Below are 21,377 nucleotides of genomic sequence, written 5' to 3' on the forward strand. Positions count from 1 at the left end.
CCTGTTTTTTTAATGACTTAAAGTGTAATTACCCATTCTGCTGGAACAGTATATGATGGCAGATATATGTCTGTGATGTTTCTTCTGCCAATATTGATATGGTAATGTAATGAAATATAGTAATGTAGTGTAATGTTTTTGGCTTAAATCACTGATTATATGAACATTGTTTTTCGGATAACTATATAATATTCAAGAATTCTTGTTTTTAGGGTAACTCTATAATGTTCTGGTGCTTAGTCTTTGTTATATCAACCTTGTTTCTACAGAAACTCCAAAATGATTGCAAGAAACTATTTTTAGGGTAACTCTATCATGTTTGCAGAACTTTGTTTCAAGGGTAATTCCAATGTTTTTAGGATTTTGTTTTTAAGGTAACTCTGTAATGTTTGGGCTTATAGCTTTCATTATATGGACCTGGCTTGTACAGTAATTCTATTTTTAGGTGAATTTTTTGTTTGGGGGGGGTACTCTACAATATTTGTGTTGCTTTGTTTTCAGGGTAGCTTTATAATGCTTGGGCTTAAAGTCTTCATGATATGGACTATGTTTCTACAGTAAATAATGTTTGCCGGACTTTGCATCTAGGGCATCTCTGTAATGTTAGGGACTGTAGCTTTCATAATGTAGGGTACTCAAAAATGTTTGGTCTCATTCAGCCTTCACTATATGGGCCTTGTTTCTAAATTATGATGTTTTGGGGACATAATAGCTTTCATTATATGCACCTTGATTGTAGGGTACCTCTATACCGTTTTGGGGACCTTGATTATAGGGTACCTCTGTACTGCTTGGGGGACATTGATTGTATGTTAACTCTATCCTGTTTTGGGGACCTTGTTATAGAGTAACTCTATAATGGCTGGCCGTATTAGCAATCATTATATGCACTTGGTTTCTAGACCAACTATAAAATGCTTGGGGTTATATCCTTTGTTGTTGTTGTTGTTGTTTTTGTAGGGTTTAATGCCATTTTTCAGCACACGATGGGCTATACATGGCGCCAGTATTAATGTTGGAGGAAGAATCCAGGAAAACCCCAGAAAGAACCACTGACCCACAAGAAGCTACTGGCAAGCTTTCTCACATACCCAGAGGTGAGAGAGCAGTGAACCGTAATGGAGAGCACTTTACATGAATGGCATTTTGGGGTGGCAAGTGGGGCAACCACCCCAGGCCCTGCTCTTGAGGGGGCCCCTTGCTTCAGGCCTAAGGTTGTCCTTATGAGTTTGTCAAGCTATATTCTCCGGTAAATTGGAAATGCTGATACAGGCCACACGTAATGCATGCAAAGAGTCAACTTCATAATGCAATTAACAGGTGGCAGCAAAGATGCAGACAGATGCAGCCATTTTCTCAACGCCACTAGCGGGCAACAGCTGTCCGATAACTTAGATCTCAGTTTCTCAAATTTTCACACATAGTGTTTGCAGTAGCATACCAATCGAGATACCAATACTCTGGCCCCACGCGGTCATGGTTGGCCCTAGGCCCTGTGTACTCCTAACGCTGCTTGTAGTGCTTTAGACCACTCGGCTACTCCAGGCCCCCTATAGCCTTTTTAATATGGACCTTGTTCTTAGGGTAACTCTGTAACATTTGGCCTTATATCTTCATTAGACCTTGTTCCAAGAGTAACTCTCTCATGTTTTAGGGGATCTAATTGTTTTTAGGGTAACTCTATAATGTTTGGACTATTATCAAACAGATAATAATTTGATTTTCCTTTAATAACACGTGAACATAATGAACAGTAGAATCCAAGAAAAGTAAACTACTGAACAACTTTTGTTAAATTATAAAAGTGACTTCATTCTCATTCATTGATCAACAAAAGTTGCTATGGCAACATTAACACAAGATAGCTAATAGCAGCTGTCAAATATTTAACCATGGATAGTGTATTCACAAACTATCACCTGGTAAATATAATTAGATTTATCCTCATAGTGTTGATATCAAATAATGACGACAGCTGATAGAGATATTCTTACACTGTGTATAATATGCAGTCAAGTGCAAATGGCACAGACCCTGATCTTTTTGACCATCATTTGCCAGCAGATCAGATAAACCCTGATATATTGGGCTATCAGTGCACTGGCAGATGAGATAGACCCTGATCTATTGGGCTTTCATGCACTGGCAGATCAGATAAACCCTAATATATCAGGTCATTTTATGCCAGCTGATCAGAAAGACCCTAATCTACTGAACGATCATATGCCAGCAGATCAGATAGACCCTGATATATCTGGCTGTCATGGCACTGGCAGATGAGATAGACTCTGATCTATTGGGCCTTAATATGCCACAAGATCAAATAGATCAGATATAATCTTGCACCGATAGATCAGATATAATCTTGTTCTATTGAGCTATCATGCATCAGCAGATCAGATAAACCCTGATCTGTCATGGCAGATAAGATAGATCTTGATTTATTGGGCCATCAGACACTGTCAGATCCAATAGACTATGATATATTGGGCCATCTTGCATTGACAGATAGGATAGACCTTGATCTATTGGACTATCAGACACTGGTAGATCAAATAGGCTATGATATATTGGGCCATCATGCATTGGCAGATAAGATAGACTTTGATCTATTGGGCCATCATGCATTAGCAGATAGGTTAGACCTTGATCTATTGGACTATCAGACACTATCAGATCAAATAGACTATGATATATTGGGTCATCTTGCATTGACAGATAGGATAGACCTTGACCTATTGGACTATCAGACACTGTCAGATCAAATAGACTATGATATATTGGGCCATCATGCATTAGCAGATAGGATAGACCTTGATCTATTGGGCCATCAGACACTGGTAGATCAAATAGACTATGATCTATTGGGCCATTGTGTATTGGCAGATAAGATAGACTTTGATCTGTTGGGCCATCATGCATCAGCAGATAGGTTAGACCTTGATCTATTGGACTATCAGACTGTCAGAACAAATATACTATGATATATTGGACCATCATGCATTGGCAGATAAGATAGACCTAGATCAATTGGACTATCATGCATTGGCAGGTTAGATAGAACTTGATCTATTGGACCATCATGCATTGGCAGATAAGATAGACCTTGATCTAATGGGCCATTGTTCACTGGCAGATCAGCATACACCACAAGCTGACCACCTACTCTCACTTTTTTTTAATGACAAATCTGGATCTATCCTACCACAGTAGGGTATATGTTTGACAGTAACTGGTGTTGTATTTTAGGATTCTACCGCACACACTTTTGATTGTGAGTCTGGCACGCTAACCACTGAGCTGCCATGGCTCCCAAAATGAAGTATCTGTAGTGCTCTGTGTAGCAACTGTAGGTTTACTTGATAAACTTTGTACCTAATGCTCTTTGTGCACTAAATTTTTAAACTTTAAATTTTCTAAGTCTGGTTTTCAATTCTACTTAACCTCTCCGTCATGTATAACTTCTACTGAGATTCTATGAAAACAAACATTGCTTTTTGGAAGAGCTGGTAATCCCCTAAAGTGTTTGAAATGTATACAAAATATATTGTTCTTCAAACAATTGCAAAAACTTTATCAGTAAATTTGAGATGGTAAGATTCTCAGTTTTCAGCCGAGATTCTACAACTACTTATGACAATGGAGATGAATGATTACATTGTTAAAAATTTATTCTTTATAATAATTTAGAAATAATATAAAAAAATTGACCTTAACTATAGCCCTGAACCTTAGATAATTCTGGAAAGTAACTTCAAGGATAAATAACTATATGCATTGTTATCGCCCCCACCCCCCACCCATGTTCTGTGCAGGATAGAACTTTCTCATATTCCCATATGTGTATGATCACGTTTTCCAGTGTAAGATAGCTCTATCCTACCTCATTTTGGAAGCTGTGACAGCTCAGTGGTTAGCATTCAAGACTCCTGGCCAAAAGATTGTGGGTTTGAAACCTATCATTGCACCATCCTGGATCAGCTACCATGATGTGTCCTTGGTCAGGGGACTTTACTTCAATTCCCTTGACACTAAATAACCTACTTGTGTTGCTGTGCCTCAAAGCAACAAACCTGCTTCATCCAGACTTGTGGACTATTTTGCCTTATACTGTGCAATGATGCTTAAAAAGTAGCATAAACTTCTCAATTTCCACAATGACTTAACCATTTTTGTAAAAATAATAATCAAAATAAACATTAATTGCAACATTGACATGCTAAAAATAAGCAGTGGTTCAAGTTAAGCATCCTGCAAAATAGTTAATTTGCACTGATTGACCCAGCTACATCGTCTGCATGTCTAGTCTAAAGCTGAGTACAAATCAGCACTGTTTAAATTTTTATTTTCTTTAAATTCATATTCCTATTATTATTTTCAAAGATTAAACACTTCTATACCAAATGTAGACTGTATCATTATTTTTGTTTGTCACAATTAAATTTGGTACACATGTCAAGCACACAGAGGTGAATTTTGATATTTATTTATTTATAATTTTTCACATTTAAACCTTTGTTATGTTTCCATGGAAACACAGGTAGTATATAGATTGAGAGTACTGGACTATGAGCAGCAGGAAGACTAAGACTGCTGGACCACAGGTTATTTTTAGTAGGTGTCTTTAATAAGTGAGAGACCAGGGGAGAGATAGAGAGGGAGCCAGTTGCTAATACAATTCCAATTTCCCCCCGAAGCAAAAATACAGATTTGATAATCTTGAAAGTGCCCTGTATTGAATGGGAAAGCTCAAGGATGAAACTTGTGCAATAAAAATTATATACATGAATGTAATTTTCAAGAAAATCTAATAATTTTTTCTATAATTAGATTTAATGTCAAGTAAGTAGTCTTTTGGTTGGATGGAACAAGTTGATCTTTATTGAGACCTATTGTCAATTTTCAGATGCTATACAATTTTTTGTAAATAAAGCTACATTAGGCATAGAATATCTATATCTGCCAATAAAAATCTGCATTTCATTATATTTGTCTGATAAGCATATTGGATTAGTCAGACTGAATCATAGACTAGTACTATCTTGCATTCCACTCCTACCTCCATTCATTTACGTATGATTAGTGTAAAGGTCAAGGTGCCAGTCTAATTCAGTAAGTGTCATCATGGTGTCTTGAATCTGAATACAACTTGTCATTTATGTTTTGAATGAATCAATTCAGGTACATGACAATGTATGGTCACCTTAACACGCTTTTCACAGAGAAGCTCAAATGAACAATTTTTGCTTGGCTTCTACGACATAGTTCTGCTTTTATTTTGGCAACATACTGTATGTACTCACTCATAAGACAAGCCCAACTGCAAACTATACATTTCATAATGTGCTGGCAGATCTGGGTCAGTGCAGTTTGTTAGGAGTAATCAGTAGAAACAACATAGACACTAATCTGCAGGTGCATTATGTTATGATGCAGATTAGGATCTGTGTTTTTTTGCAGTTTGACTTGACTTAAAAGTAAACATAGAGAGTAATTCAGTTCTGTACCCATGATTCACTTGGATGTAAAGGTGGTTTTATAAAAGCTTATACTGTTTTATAAAAGCTTATACTGAGTGCCATTAAAAGTGACACTGTATTCATGTAAAGCTTGGTCTTTTGAAAAAACTTAGTTATTTGTTTATTTCCTTATTTTACATGCACTGTACAGGAAGTTCTAACACATTATTTATCCTGGTTTAGCTTATTTTTTGGACAAAAGATAATCCAGAGATATAACGTGGCTCAGCCTTTTTCATGCAACAGTCTTAGTACTAAGGACAGTGGAGAATCCAGAGATATAACACGGTTCAGCTCTTTTCATGAGATAGTCTTAGTTGCTGGACAGTGGAGAATCCAGAGATCATGGTTCAGATGCTATCATGAGGCACTCTAAGTTTTAGGTTACTGGAAAATCCAGGGATATAACATGTTTCAGCCGTCATCATTAGAAGCAAGAAATATAACATGGTTCATCAGATGTCAGGTTAAATTCAAGACCACTTGACCCACTAGACATGAATGTGTCTTTCTGGAATTCTGATGCAGGGCTTCATAATTAGAAATGATTATCAGGTTTTTTAGATATCACAGATATGTTTGAAACATTTGAAACAAAATAATATAAACTTGATTCTGAAATTGTGATTATTAAACTTATATTCTAAATAATAAATGAAATTTTAAATTTTAAATTTGAGTTCAAAATTTTAATGGCCATGAGATTTGGTGAATATGGAATCTGATCCTGACCAGTACATAAAGAAAGAAAAGAAAAACTTATTAAACAATGAGGTTGAAAGTGTAAATCGCCAGTTGCCTCAAATCACCCATTGCCTCAAATCGTACACTGCCTCAAATCGCCCATTGCCTCAAAATAAAAGATCAATTCAATAGATTCATTCTGCAAGGGTACCTGCAAATATGCAGCTGATATGGTAGTATACTTGATGATGTACAACACATAAAACCATCAGTACGATTACCTCAGCTCTAGTGTCATATAATTCAGTGTGCCTGCTGTTCTTTCTATTGGCAATTTCAAGTTAATAACATTAACTCAGGTTTTGTCAACAGTTTATGCAATGACAGATCAAGGTGTACACCATTCACAGGCAGATAAGCATAACAGATAGGTAAATGGCAGTGTTATGGGCTAATATGGTACTAATGGGGCTGATATGGTAATTATGGGCTGATATGGTAATGTAGCTGGTAATATGGGCGAATTTGGAAGACGAGTCTTTTCATTTCTAATGCTGTTTTTAATCATGCTGGGGGGCAATATCCAATGTATTGGTGGGTCGTATTGTACCCTTGTGATTTTAAATCTATTCAAAGCATTCTAATGGAACCTCAATGAGAAACGAATATATTGATTAATACATGTCTGTGACAGTAAGTAGTTGTACATGTCAAACACTATTACATTTATACCTTGGATGCTTCTGTGTATTGAATCTTTTGTGTATTTGATGCTTTCAAATATTTGCCATCAATGCACATAAATGAGGTGCCAATGAGAGTTTCTTATTTTGCATGTTTTTTTCTTCTTTTTATTCCCAATCCTTTAGATTAAGTTTTCCATATTGTTGATCTGTGTACAGATATTGGCTACATTTTTGTATTGGACAATTTCTAAATTTTGCCCTTATGTTACATAAATGGAGTGCCTTTCTAAAGCCTCCTCATTTGGATTTTTTTTAAAAGCATTATGGATCACTCCAACAGGCCCTCAAATGAATACTAAGAAAGATCTAGTTTTTGCCATGAGAGAGACAGTATTTTACTTGAATTGAATACACATTTGTCTGTGCCAACTATGCCTGACAAGACTGTCTTTGAAAGCTATTATTGTGTAACTAATTAAGAAATGGAAACAAAATAACACACATATATGCCCATGTGGCATTTGGATAATTTTGCTTACAGGGCTGTACATAAACTTGTTATCAGCTGATAATGGAAATTTTTTCACGGTCTGTAGTTTTAATCATGATAAAAAGAACATCAATTCATTGACACTGTATCATATTTAACTAGATCCATTGTGTGAAAAGTTTCTTACGCTTAAGAAACAAGTGTCACAGTCTCTTTAAAGGAAAGTTCTTATTGACGGAAAGTTCTTACTGACAGACTTCACATTATAACAGAATATCAAGAGAGTATTTTGTTGCGAAGAAATTCTAGACAAGGTAGGTTTTTCTTAAATTAGTCTGAACGTTATTAATTTACAACCTTCATTTTCATTTCACTCCCAATTTTAACACTTTTTAAAACAAAAATCCAGAAAGATATGTGTTTTCTGCTATGTTGCTTTATCCATAACTTTTTTTAGTGTCTCTTCATAGTTAATTGTTTGTTACTAATCTCCAAGAGATGAAAACACTGTCTGAGTGGTGTTCATTGTCTTTACACCTATGTATCCTACATTGTGTTATTAGGTACATATACATGTTTATCAGCAGTATTGGTGTTATTAGGTACATATACATGTTTATTGGCAATATTTGTGTTATTAGGTACATATACATGTTTGTTGGCAATACTGGTGTTATTAAGTACATAAACTGTTGTCTTTCATATGATAGACTTTGTTGAATTATTCAGACGTGGGGGGGTACCTTTGACTTGTGTCTGTGATTTAATTTATTGCATGAAAAAAAATAATGTGATAATGCATAATATGAGAAGTGGTTTCCGTTGTGGAGAGAGAGAGAGAAAGAGAGGCAGGGGAATATCACTGAATTCTTACTTTAGAGTGACCGAGTGGTCTAAAGCACTCACTGTTACGGATCACTGCCATCTCACGTCTGTCTGTGTGGGTTTGAGTCTCCAGCTTGGCCAATGTGGGTATGTGAGAAAGCTTGCTGGTAGCTTCTCGTGGGTCAGTGGTTCTTTCCAAGTTTTTCCCGGGTTTTTCCTCTGCCATTTATTCTGGCTGCCGTGTATAGCCTATCTTATGCTGAAAAATAGTGTTGAACCCTATAATGTTAACAACAACAACATCTTTATATTTTAGACAGTACATATATTCATAAGCTCATAAAATATTGCAGGAAATGTTTGCTTACTAAGACTGAGAGAAGTGGAATAATTAGGGCATACACAGACACATCTGTGTGTAATACATACTTTATAGTATAATTAGGGCATACACAGACACATCTGTGTGTAATACATACTTTATAGTTCTAGGAGACAAACCTTGCTATTCTCCACAACCATCAGGCACCCTGAAAGTGCATCCATCATTAACCTGCCTGGCTATGCCCTGGAGATTTAAATACTTTCAGAATTGTTTCTACCTTAAAAAATGAAGTATAATTTGGACAATTATCTTGCATGTATATATAATAAGATGACCAATACTGATTTATATTACTCAAGACTAACACAGAATTTTTAATGTTATGCAGGGTCATCATCCATAATAAAAATTCTACGAAATAGTGGAAAATAAAAGTAATATAGTGGAAAATAAAAGTAATATTCTAGGAGTCACTTGAAATAGAACATTAGATATTTGGTATGTACTGAAATTGGAGATCTTGAAACTTTATACGTATTGAAATAAAACATTATGATACTCTGTATATATTGAAGTATGACTGTATGTATGAAAAACTGCTTGCAAGTCATTTTCTGTCAGTATTTTCAACATTTTGAAAGAGGATTTATGCTTAAACAATGCTGATATCTTGATGAAATAATCCTTAACAGCCTGATAATTATTTATTTATTTATTTATTTATTTATCTGTTTATTTATTTATTTATTTATTTATTTATTTATAATCTGTTACAAATACATCAAAATATATTGTTTTGTTAAGGTCATAAATGCATACATTTATTAGTTTTTGAATTTCATTTCATACAGTCTATACTTGCTTCGAATTCAAGTCCAATAGCAAACAACATAGATCCTGATCTGCTGTCACATAATGCACCAATTGATCAGGGTCTGTGCGGTTTGTTCTACTGATTAATCCTAACAAACCACATAAACCCAGATCTGCTGGAGCAGATCCTAAAACTGATATGTCCATCACTTATTGAAAATTTAAATTCTATAAACTTTTCACCCTAATCAGTAATATGCATTCACAATGAAAATATCAAAATGTACAATGGTGTTGATACATAAGATATATTTTCGTATTCTAATATGGTCTTGTTCTTTATCTATGGAGAATCATACGACAGAAGAAAAGAATTTTCTTCTTTCCATTCATTTCTACCTACTCGGCAATTTATCTAAATTTATTGGCCAACCTAATCTTTTAGATTATTGGCATTCTGAATCAGATGAAAACTAAATCTTGCATTATTTTATAACAATTTATATTACCTCCAGGATAATATCAGAGTCATTGAACAGATCAATTTGCTGGGAACTTAGGGCTAGAAATGGGCGAGGTATATTTCTATATTGACCCTGTGGTTATAGGGCATTATTGAATTATTCATGTCATAGAAAACTCATGAAACATTAAGGTAATACAATTTTCTAGCCTTTCTCATAGATCTTTTTTATAAAAAAATAATTTGGCTTAATGTTCCCTTTTTAGTGTCAGGTCAGGTTTACTCCTCTTTGGTTATTGTGCCAGTGATGTGAATGTACTACAAAAAGAAAACCATGGCATTTTCTGTGTAATTGTCTGAAAGCTTCCATGGCTTTTTAATGTAATTTTCTGAGTGCTTCCATTGCATTTTTTGTGTAAATTTTTAGCACTTCCATGGCAGTCTTGTGCAGTTTTCTTAATGTTTCCATGGCATTTTCTGTGTAAACTTCTTAACGCCTCCTTGGCATTTTCTGTTTAATTTTCTGAATACTTCCACCACATTTTTCAAATAAATGATATAAGGATTATCAATATGAGGGAAAAACTAAGTAGGATCAGTTTTATAGAAATATATAAACATTACACATTTTGTAGGTAAATGGTTGCTGAAGGGTAATCTCTAAGTATCATCCCATTACTCTTAGATAAAATGGTTGCCAAGGGTACCCTGCAAGTTATGCCCCTTATTGTTAGATTAATGGTTGCCAAGGGTACCCAGCAAGTTATGCCCCTTATTGTTAGAATAACGGTTGCCAAGGGTACCCTGCAAGTTATGCCCCTTATTGTTAGATAAAATGGTTGCCAAGGGTACCCTGCAAGTTATGCCCCTTATTGTTAGATTAACGGTTGCCAAAGGGGCAATCTCCATGTTATGTTCCCTTTTTGTGGTCTTTGTTATTATAAAGACACTATGAAAAGATTCTTATGGATTTTTGCATATACTATTAAAAGACAAGATACATATCACACCATTGTAACATTTCCATTACATTTTTAAAATAATAATTTAAATTGCTTTTAACAGAGAAGATGTCATGAATGGAATGAAAGGGAATAGAGATTGATCTTTTGAAAGTAGAAATAAATTTTGCTTGATCCAAAACATTTATATTTCTAGCAATTTTTGACACTTATCATAAGTAATAATACCTTTTGACATTTTACAAGGCAGTGACATAATATTGAGATAAAATCAAATTAAATGTAAATTATCATAAAGAAGTTGAAAAAGATGCTGTCTGTGTATATCTTTGCTCACTATATATACTCACTTATAAGACAAGTCCAACTGCAAACTGCACCATCCCAGAATTGCCATCACATAATGTTCTGGCAGATCTGGGTCTGTGCACTTCATTAGGTATACTCTGTAGAACAAGCAGCATAGATTCTGATTTGATGACAGATTATATGATGGCAGATCAGGGTGTATGTTATTTTAAGTTGTACTTGACATATAATTGAGTATATGTGGTATTTTTGTTTGCTGTTTTGAGCATCTTATGGCATAACAACACTTTGAAGGTTATATGGTGCTGATCCTGGCTGATATAATGGCAGAATTAAGTCATAATCTTCTTCCTTCACCACTAAGCCATTGTTGCTTCGCTTGGTCTTTGCTGGAGAATGGAATGAGTGTAACAATAATAAATTCTGCTTAAGTAGAGAAATTTTAAGGAGTTTGTTTTTAAGGAGAGGATTTTTATGGAGTGGATTTATATTACTGGGAACATTTGTTTGTGATGAGGAATGATTATAAATTATGAATGATGATAAAAAAAAGAAGTAAAACCAGTGCTTTGCAGTAATGGTGATTGTATATTTTATCTATGAAAGAATATTACATTTGAAAGATTATTTTTCTTGAGGTCCTTAGAGACTCAAAACAACCATTTCCAATGTAAATCACTCTGTCACAGTCTGATCATGGTTGGTCAGAATCATGTAGATCACCCGTAATGGACCTACTAGGTAAACTCATCTTGTGATAGAATATCGAGGAGATTTTAAATTAGCTTTCTATGATTTTGCCAGATCATTTCCTTTAGGCTACAAAGAGATGGTATACTATGATAACTCAAAGACTAATGTAAGACAGATTTTCATGGATTTCATTTGCAATTTTTCAGCAAATACTGTTATCAATTTGGGTTATAATAAAGCTAAATAGAGATAACTAATTCTATTGCCATGGCAAATTTAGATTGTTTAACTAAGAACATTATAAAACTATAGTGTACATGCATCTGAAATGACTTGTAAATTGTAATATTACAATTCCTTGAAATAATATGCCCTACACATCTTATTTAAATATAAGCTTTCATTGCTTGGATATCTCAGTTCTTTGACTACCACATCTACTCACTTATAAGCCCAGTCCAACTGCAAACTGTAAAGACCCAGATCTGCCATCACATAATGCATCAGCAGATCTGGGTCTGTGCAGTTTGTTAGGAGTAATCAGTGGAACCAACAACATAGACCCTGATCTTCTGGTGTCTATATTGTTTGTGGTTGGTTTTGACATATAAGCAAGTATATATAGTAAATTCTATTGATTAATGATAGTATTGATAAGTACTTGAAAATCGATCAAAATAGCAGGTGTGCCTTGGTGTTCAGTTTTGATTTATTATTGCTTGTTACATCAAAGTAATTGCCATATCAGTCATTGATCAGAACGGATTTATCTGCAACATTTGCTTAAGATTTTGTATGGCAGGTACATGACATAGCTAGAATTGTGTTAAGGGCATACAAATCCTACAGGTACATGACATAGCTAGGATTGTGTTAAGGACATCAGAACAATCATTTGTACAGTAAATTGCCATAAGAAAATTCCCACTTTCAAACTCCCAAAGACTTTTTGGTATGGCATTTTTCCCATGATAAGACCAAGGGTCCAGCCTAAAACAATTTTGCTCAAAATTTTAGAGTGGGCTTATTAATAGACAAAGATATCTTCAGTAAATATTACCCAGATTTTTAAAAGCTAAGGTGGGCTTATTATCAAGAATGATCTTATAACCAGATCCATGTGGAAATGACATTTTTTGACATGGCTTGAGGGCTACAGTAAATACTGTATATACTTGTATGCAAGTCAGATCCAACTGAAAACAACGTAGACCCAGATCTGCTATCACATAATGTACTGCCATTGCTGGGCCTGTGCAGTTTATTAGGAGTAATCAGTAGAACAAACAACATAAACCCTGATCTACTTCCAACATTGTTTTTTACCACTTCTGTGTGTCCATTGTCAGTAATTGTATCCCCTCTCTAACTGCTCTTCAAATTACATTTACATACATAGCCTTGTTGTATTCATGCAGTTCAATAGCTAACACCACCGAAATTCTCATTCAGACATTCATCACTAATACAGACTGATTTCTAAAATACATATATTTTTTAAATACATAGTCAGCAGGTAGCTCACTCAAAAGTGCTGTTGAAAAGTCAGCATATAATTTACTCAAAAGTGCATGTGGAAATGTCAGCAGGTAGTTCACTCAAAAGTGCATGTGGAACATCAGCAGGTAGTTCACTCAAAAGTGCCATTGAAAAGGCAGCAGGTAGTTCACTCAAAAGTGCCATTGAAAAGGCAGCAGGTAGTTCATTCAAAAGTGCCATTGAAAAGGCAGCATGTAGTTCACTCAAAATGCAGTGATAATAAAAACAACTGAAAAACAACTTTGCATATATTATTATATGTTACTCAGTTTAACTGTTATTGAAAGAGGTTTTCATACAGTCAAGAAATATTACCACTTGTAAAATGAAAAACTGTTTGTTTCCCTTTTCTTGTTTAAACCTGTTCTTATCTATAATAAATCTGTTCTTTAATTTCACCAGCATATACACACAAGTAATCTACTCAAAGCTCTTCTTCAGATATTGGTATCATTACACATAAACATTTTGGCACAGCACATGCAAGATTTATCGTACATGGTGAAAATTATAGGCTCAGCATATTCAAGAATCGTGATACTTATTCAAGAAAATGTATGGCTTCTGAATGTGTCATCCTGAGACATATATCTGTCAATATTTGAGTTTCCTATTTGTGTAGAGCAAACAATGTCAGTCAATGGAAATGAAGTATGATATTGGATCTCAGCACTTTTCCATGTAATTCCATTCTTAATTGGTGCAAAGAAAATTGGAATAAGGCTGGCATGAACTTAGTCCATGTCAGTGCATTTGATTTATCATACATATCAATGACACCTGTCTGGAACATTGGAGAATTATGCATGACTACGTGGATAAAATAGAGAGCTTTGAAGAGATGGTCTAGTAGCTGATAAGGTACCTGTAACTGTGTGTCACGTACTAATTGTGCCACCAGAATTTTTTTCCATGTCCTTATGGATTTTATTCACTTAAAAACACAACAATGAATGTATATTATCATTCTCCTGTGCTTGAATAAGAAGTAACCTTCGAACATTTGTCTAAATAATATAGATGTATATCTTTCCAAGTTTGTTTTTAAAAAACTTTGGGAGAGTTTGACATTAGTGTTTATTTTCAAACTTTAGTAACTAGAATTTGACTTTAGTCTAAGCAATGAATCAAATGTAACAGCACAGGACATTCCTTACAAGCCATTTTTGTCAGCACTGTTACCAGTGTCATTTGACTTACTATTTCTCTGCTTTCCAGTGAAGATTCAATAGAACTGTTGTGTATTTCTTTTACCTTCATTGTGCAGAGTTAATACTTTGTTTAAAATTGTAAAATGATGAAAGTTTTGAAATGGAACAATTTTTAATTATTAGTAATATGTAGATATGTATAGCTAACTACTATTACAGCTTCAGTTACATTTTTACATGAAAAGTGAGAGACAAAACAACTTAGAAAAATGTGTATTTATGATATAAAAAAATTATATTTGAAAGCAAGGATAAATCCATTCTTTTGACTTCCTTGTAGCAAGATTTGTACATTTTTTGTTTATTGTTGTACTGCTATTAAAATGCATGGGCATAGTTGTTTTTTTTTTAAAAATATTGAAGAAATTAATGTTACAGATTTGTATATGCACACCACTTGTGCTAAGAAAATCTGATGTTCACTTGATTGCTTAACTGACAACATACAGTGTAAAATTTGTTTTTAACAATTCTGGGTGCTTTTGACTCCTTCATTTCACTTAGATTTAAAATTTGCATAGATCTTTATCAATACCTACAATAGGTGATCCTTTGCTGGATCCTGTGCACCTCAAGTTTAGTTGAAATCTCTTGAACAGTTTGAGAATTGTTCCAGAATATTGTAAATGTTTATGGACAGACAGACAGTCACAGAAATAGCTATACCCTTCCACCAATACATATGATGGAGATGAAAATGCAATGACATTGGTGATTGTTCTCCTGTATTTTATTACACACTGAGAAACTTAATTTTTTTCTGTCAAGATTTAATTTATAGTTTGGCTATTGTCGGACAGACAGACAGACTGATGCTAATATTAATCATAGCATTAGAATATTCCCAATTACTCTCGTCAACCACATTGACATATATTTACAACTCACTGTACTGTTCAGCAGTCTTGTTCCCATTAAAGTTTTGAATTCCAGTAGTCTGATTTCCATCATAATTTTTGAAGTCCCACAGTCTGGTTTCCATCTTGATTTTTAATTCCAGCAGTCTGGTTCCCATTATAATTTAATTCTAGCTGTCTAGTTACCCTCATAATCTTGGATTCCAGCAGTCTGGTTTCCATCTTGATTTTTAATTCCAGCAGTCTGGTTCCCATTATAATTTAATTCTAGCTGTCTAGTTACCCTCATAATCTTGGATTCCAGCAGTCTGGTTACCATCATGATTTTTTTCATGATCTTATGGCACTCATTATCATGATGAAAAATATCAAGCAGTTAATATTTGTTTTAAAAGATTCATCGCACATTTTATAGCTCTTCTTATATCATTCACTAGTCAAAATTTACACTCAAACCACTTTTTAAAAATTATTCTTCCAAAATAATATGTAATTCGTTTTATAATGGATAATTAGTTGAAATGTTAGAACTTGTAGTCCATTTTATTGTTTTCCTTGGAACGATATGTAAATCAGTGGTTTGGACTTCAACAATTTGATAGTTTTCTGTGTGTAGAGCACTGCCATTTTATATTTTGTATTTAATGTTCTATGGTTTGCCATAGATTTTATCTCTCTGCCATCAGAGTGTAAATAAATGAGTAACAGTTATTTACCACACACTTTACCTTATCTTAGATATAATTGATCTTCACACCAAATGGTGTTTGAGTATTTTTTTTCATAACAGCCTTAATACCTACTATATCTTCTGTTTCACAAGAACTGCTGCAATATTTATTTTTCAGTCCCAAGGAGGAGCCTAAAATAAATATTGTCCTTCCAGAGCTCCCTACTCCAGTACCCAAGGAGAAAACCACCAAACATAAGGAAAAACCCACAAAAACTTTCATATCTGCAGACGACTTCTTCAAACCTGACCCTAGTGTAAGTATTTCTATTCCTATATCTGATGTAATTTCTCCTAATGTGGTAGGCATTTAATTAATTTTAGTCTAGTGTGAAGGATGATAGTTCAGAAGTACACATAAAGAAAACCGTATGTAAAACTTTGAAATATATCCAGACAAAATAGTTTTATCTATTAATTTTAAACTTAAAATTCATAAAGTTGGCATATGTATGTATGCATGTATGTATGGATGGATGGATGGATGGACCTTCAGCACACTTATGGTTAGATGGTACCAATCATAAGTAAAGTTAAACCAGTGTAAAAATGAAGAAAGTGCCAAATGTAAGAAAGATAAAATCTTTTAGGTAAATGTAAATGTGAAGTCCTACAAAAGAGGTAAATATGTCAAAATTCTGTAAAGTGTATATAAAATAAAATTTAAAGAAAAATTATAAAACCTTTAAAAATATGGTCAAAAGAATATTTAAGATATTTATAAATCTGATATTTCAAAGTTTTTATAATACATTTGTGTCTAGCGGGATGAATGAAATTGGACACAAGTTGTATCTGTGTTATGTCATCTCACAGAATGTACTAATGTACCAGTATTGTCATCTTAATGCATCATTTATAAACTATGTATGGGATTAGGACAGACAGTACTCATTCATTGTTCATGATATTAGGACAGACAGTGCTCACTTACTGTTCATAGGATAAGGACAGAGTGCTCACTTATTGTTTCTGGGATTAGGACAGACAGGGCTCACTTATTGTTCATGGGATTAAGACAGACAGTGCTCACTGATTGTTCATGGGATTAAGACAAACAGTGCTCACTTATTGTTCCTGGGATTAGGGCAGACAGTGCTCACTTATTGTTCCTGGGATTAGGACAGACAGTGCTCACTTATTGTTCATGGGATTAAGACAGACAGTGCTCACTTATTGTTCATGGGATTATGACAGTATTCACTTATTTTTCATAGGATTAGGATGGACAGTTATCATTCATTGTTCATGGAATTAGGACAGACAGTACTTGCTTATTGTTCATTGATTAAGACAGTACTCATTCATGGTTCATGGTATTAGGACAGCTTATGATCACTTAGTGTTCATGGGATTAGATCAGACAGTATTCATTCATTGTTCATAGAATTAGGACAGACAGTGCTCACTTAATGAGTGTGCAAGCCATAAACGTGTACTGTGTTACAATGAGGTCACCTTATACTGAGGTATGTTCAATATCATCAGTAAATTAATCACCAATAAGAGATCCATGACCATAATGGAGGGGATGCATTATACTGTATTGCTTTATAATGAGGGGAAAAGTATTAGTAATGTTTTCTGACTCAATTTGTCTCTTTGATTTCTTTTTTTAAGAAACTTTTTCTGAACTATATCTGACTTTTTACTATATACATATGAAAGTCATATTGGTAGTGACTCATTTACAATTATTTTGTCAGATTATATAATTATATGATTTCCTGTAATATTTACTCCAAATATGGGGATAATGAAATAAGGAGAAATATGAACTTACTAAATTCATTTGTGCATGCTTCTAACATGCACTATTTCCACCATGCTCCATCTTTTCTCAAGTCATCTGCAAAAATGTTATCATATGCACTGTTTAATTTCAGCAACCAAATGAAAAGGTGAGACTGGTACTCAATTGTATGAAATATTTGTATAGAACATCATTGTACCTCTAAATTGTGTAACCAGTCATTACTAGTCGCCCTAATATTCTTGTAAGCCTAGCTTTTTGTGCACTGTTGAATACTCTAACATTTTATATACCGTAAATGTGAATCATATTATTATTCAGACATTTTGATGACTATAAAGTAAAATTACTAATGACATAAGTCAGAAAGTTGTATATATTCTCCCCCAGTTTTACAACAGAAATAAATTTACCTTTTAATAGATGTAAATTGTTAAGTCTTACAATTTGGTTTTTCATTTCTGGAAAATTTAAAATTGCAATGATATTGGTAATGTTACCAAAAAAATAGCTAAGAACTATATTTAATAAAAGGATTCAATGGAAAATATCTAGCATAGTCTGACCATACCCTATTCTCCTGCTTATAATGTGTGCCCAACTATCAACATTGTTGACTTTGATCACATTTGGTATAATGCACCAGAGTACATCAGGCCTGGAGATCATAAAACTCTGAGCTTGAATCTGTGATTGAGTATCCATTATTAGCCAATCAAAAATGAGCTTTCAAAGTATTTCATTTGTGATTGGTTGAATCAAAATCTTAAGGTCATACTCAAGCTCAAGTGATTTATGATTTTTCAGGACAGATTTTGTGTTAGTCCTTGTCCCTTTATTTCAAGTGAACAGTGAACCTGATCTGCAAGTATTGACCCTGATCTGGCAGTATTGACCCAGATCTGGTAGTATTGACTCTAATCTAGCAGTATTGACCCTGATCTGGCAGTACTGACCCTGATTTGCCAGTATTGGATCTGATCTGGCTGTATTGATCCATATTTGACAGTATTGACCCTGATATGTCAGTATTTACCTAGATTTGGCAGTATCGAGCCAGATCTGGAGTATTAACTTGTATCTAACAGTATTGACCCTGGTTTGCCAGTATTGACCCTGATCTGGCAGTATTGACCCTGATGTAATAACATTGTATGCCATGGATGATCTTGTTATTGGTGTAGGATGATTTTGGTTGGGTGAACATTATATATAGATAAATTTGATAGATTTTAATTTCATCTAGAATGGCCATATATTTAATGTTATCATTGAGCTTTTGACCCTATGAGTCAGAAGATTCACAGTAAATTGGAAATTTGTATAATTATCTAACATCTTATGGAATTATTTAAATATATCAATTGCAGTTTTCTAAAAGATTTATACCAAAAATATCCAGGGGTGGATGTTAATGGGGGAATCAGGACAGGAGAACCTTTTTAGTAAAAGTAGCACACACTTTGTTAAAAAGCAAAAAGATTTTGCTTTTTATGCAAAACAAACCATGCCTTTAAAGTCCCAAATCTGGGCCTCAACCACATCTTTAAAGCCCCAAACCTGGGCCTCAACCATATCTTTAAAGCCCCAAACCTGGGCCTCAGAATAAGATCAACTACTCCAGTGGCCTAAATGGTTAGAGCATCTGTCTTAGATGTAGGAGGTCATGGGTTTGAACTCCAAATGAGTTATACCAAAGACTTATAAAAATGGTACTGGCAGCTGTCTCACTTGGTGCTCAGCATTAAGAGGTTGTTGTTAGGACTGGTCGGCCTGGTGTCAGGATAATGTGACTGGGTAGGAATAGATGCTGTGTATCTTTGACATGATGTTCCATTGCTAGACATCACTATAAACTGTCACACTGCAGACATTGTAGCGATATGACTAAATTGTTAATGCTATCTTTAAAATTAAAAAAACACACACAGAGAAAAAAGTCATTGATCTGCCCCTGAAAATAGCCTGTGTATTGATCTGTCGTCGATAGCCTGTGTATTAATCTGTCATTGATAGCCTGTGTATTGATCTGACCAGACAACATGCATGATGCTTTCTTTGTTATAATGCAGCATGGTTAATTGCATGCATGTATAGTTTAAGAACTTAACAAGTTGCGTGGATTGTATAAATGTTGTTATTAAACACTGTATTTTTATTAAACCACTCAACTTTTACAACAAATATAAATTATCTCACTTCTTCGTCAACATTGTAACTAATCTTGTCTGCAAGCTTATCTATACTGCATTTACTGCTTTTAGAATGTAATCGTACAGTATATACTTGCTTATAAGTTCAGTTTTATGGTAAACAACATAGATCTTGACCTGCCATTGCATAATACACTGGATAAAATCATAGTCCATGTTGTTTATTCTACTGATTATTCCTAACAAACTACATAGACCCAGATCTGCTGATGCATTATGCGATGACAGATCTGGGTCTGTGCAGTCTAAAGTTGGACTCAACTTATAAGTGAATATATAAAGTACCCATTTGTAATATAACATGCTATATAATTTGTAATATAACACAATATATCATAATTTGTAATATAACACATCATATTTTGTAATATAACACAATATATCATAACATGTAATATAACATGATATATTATGATTTGTAATATGACATGTTATATCATAATTTGTAATATAACGCAATATATCATAGGATGTAATATAACAAAGTATATCCATTTGAAAAGAGGGGAGATACTGAATTATGGTTTAATAAACAGTTTTATAAATTTGATATTTTAAAAGTATAATTTTATGAAACAGTGACAAAAATTTGTTGGAAAGAGGGATCCTTAGCAATGTAGATAACATGAAAAGTAGTTATATTTTACTCCTAATGTTCACAAAACAATTTTATTCAGAAAACACATGCATTATATATAATCGGCTCAATGTTGACATTATTAAATGTGCACAATAACATTCTAATGTAAGTATAATTGTATATTCTTTTTGTTCATTTTCATGCCAGTTGTTATATACATGTTTTTAAAGCTCTTGCATGTAAAATTTCATATATACTCACTTATAAGTGGAGTCCAATTGCAAACTGCACAGACCCAGATCTGCCAGTGCATAATGTGCCAACAGATCTGGGTGTCTGTAGCTTATTAGGAGTAATCAGTAAAACAAACAACATGAAGCCTGATCTTCCTGTGCATTATGTGATGGTTGGTCAAGATCTATGATGTTTGACATTGGACTAGATTTATAAACGAGTATATACAGTATTGGCCAATTGCCAGCTTTATTGTTAACTGTAAATTTGACTGTTTTATTCAAGACTTTTCGGAGATGAAATCATCTGTATGGATACAACATAAGAGACTAATACAAAGTTTTCCATTTCTTATTTTGATAATCTGTATCAACTTTGAACATTTTTTTTACATGTCTTACATCAAATCCTTGAATTTTTGAAATTTTATAGAATTTTTTTATGTGAGTTTCCTTTTGATGGGATATTTTTGACAAGCAGAAATAGACTGA

The 21,377-nt window shown here is 33.8% G+C and overlaps 1 protein-coding gene across 11 annotated transcripts in view; it reads left to right on the forward strand.

Annotated features, from left to right (window-relative positions):
- Positions 1–21,377, forward strand: part of LOC149775651 (uncharacterized) — a 211,960-nt gene that overhangs the window by 168,159 nt on the left and 22,424 nt on the right. For 10 of the 11 annotated variants that reach the window (XR_016416548.1, XM_089943846.1, XM_089943845.1 and 7 more), the window contains 2 exons: positions 16,225–16,363; positions 17,993–18,007. Coding sequence is in view for 10 of the 11 variants with exons in the window: in XM_089943846.1 (XP_089799972.1) it covers positions 16,225–16,363; positions 17,993–18,007 (154 nt within the window). In the remaining variant the exon portion in view is untranslated. The remainder of the gene's footprint in view (positions 1–16,224; positions 16,364–17,992; positions 18,008–21,377) is intronic. The other variant, XM_089943847.1, reaches the window with a different exon arrangement.

Source organism: Sinohyriopsis cumingii, chromosome 19 (genome assembly GCF_028554795.1).
Source record: "Sinohyriopsis cumingii isolate HCF-2022 chromosome 19, ASM2855479v2, whole genome shotgun sequence".
Lineage (NCBI taxonomy): Eukaryota > Metazoa > Mollusca > Bivalvia > Unionida > Unionidae > Sinohyriopsis > Sinohyriopsis cumingii.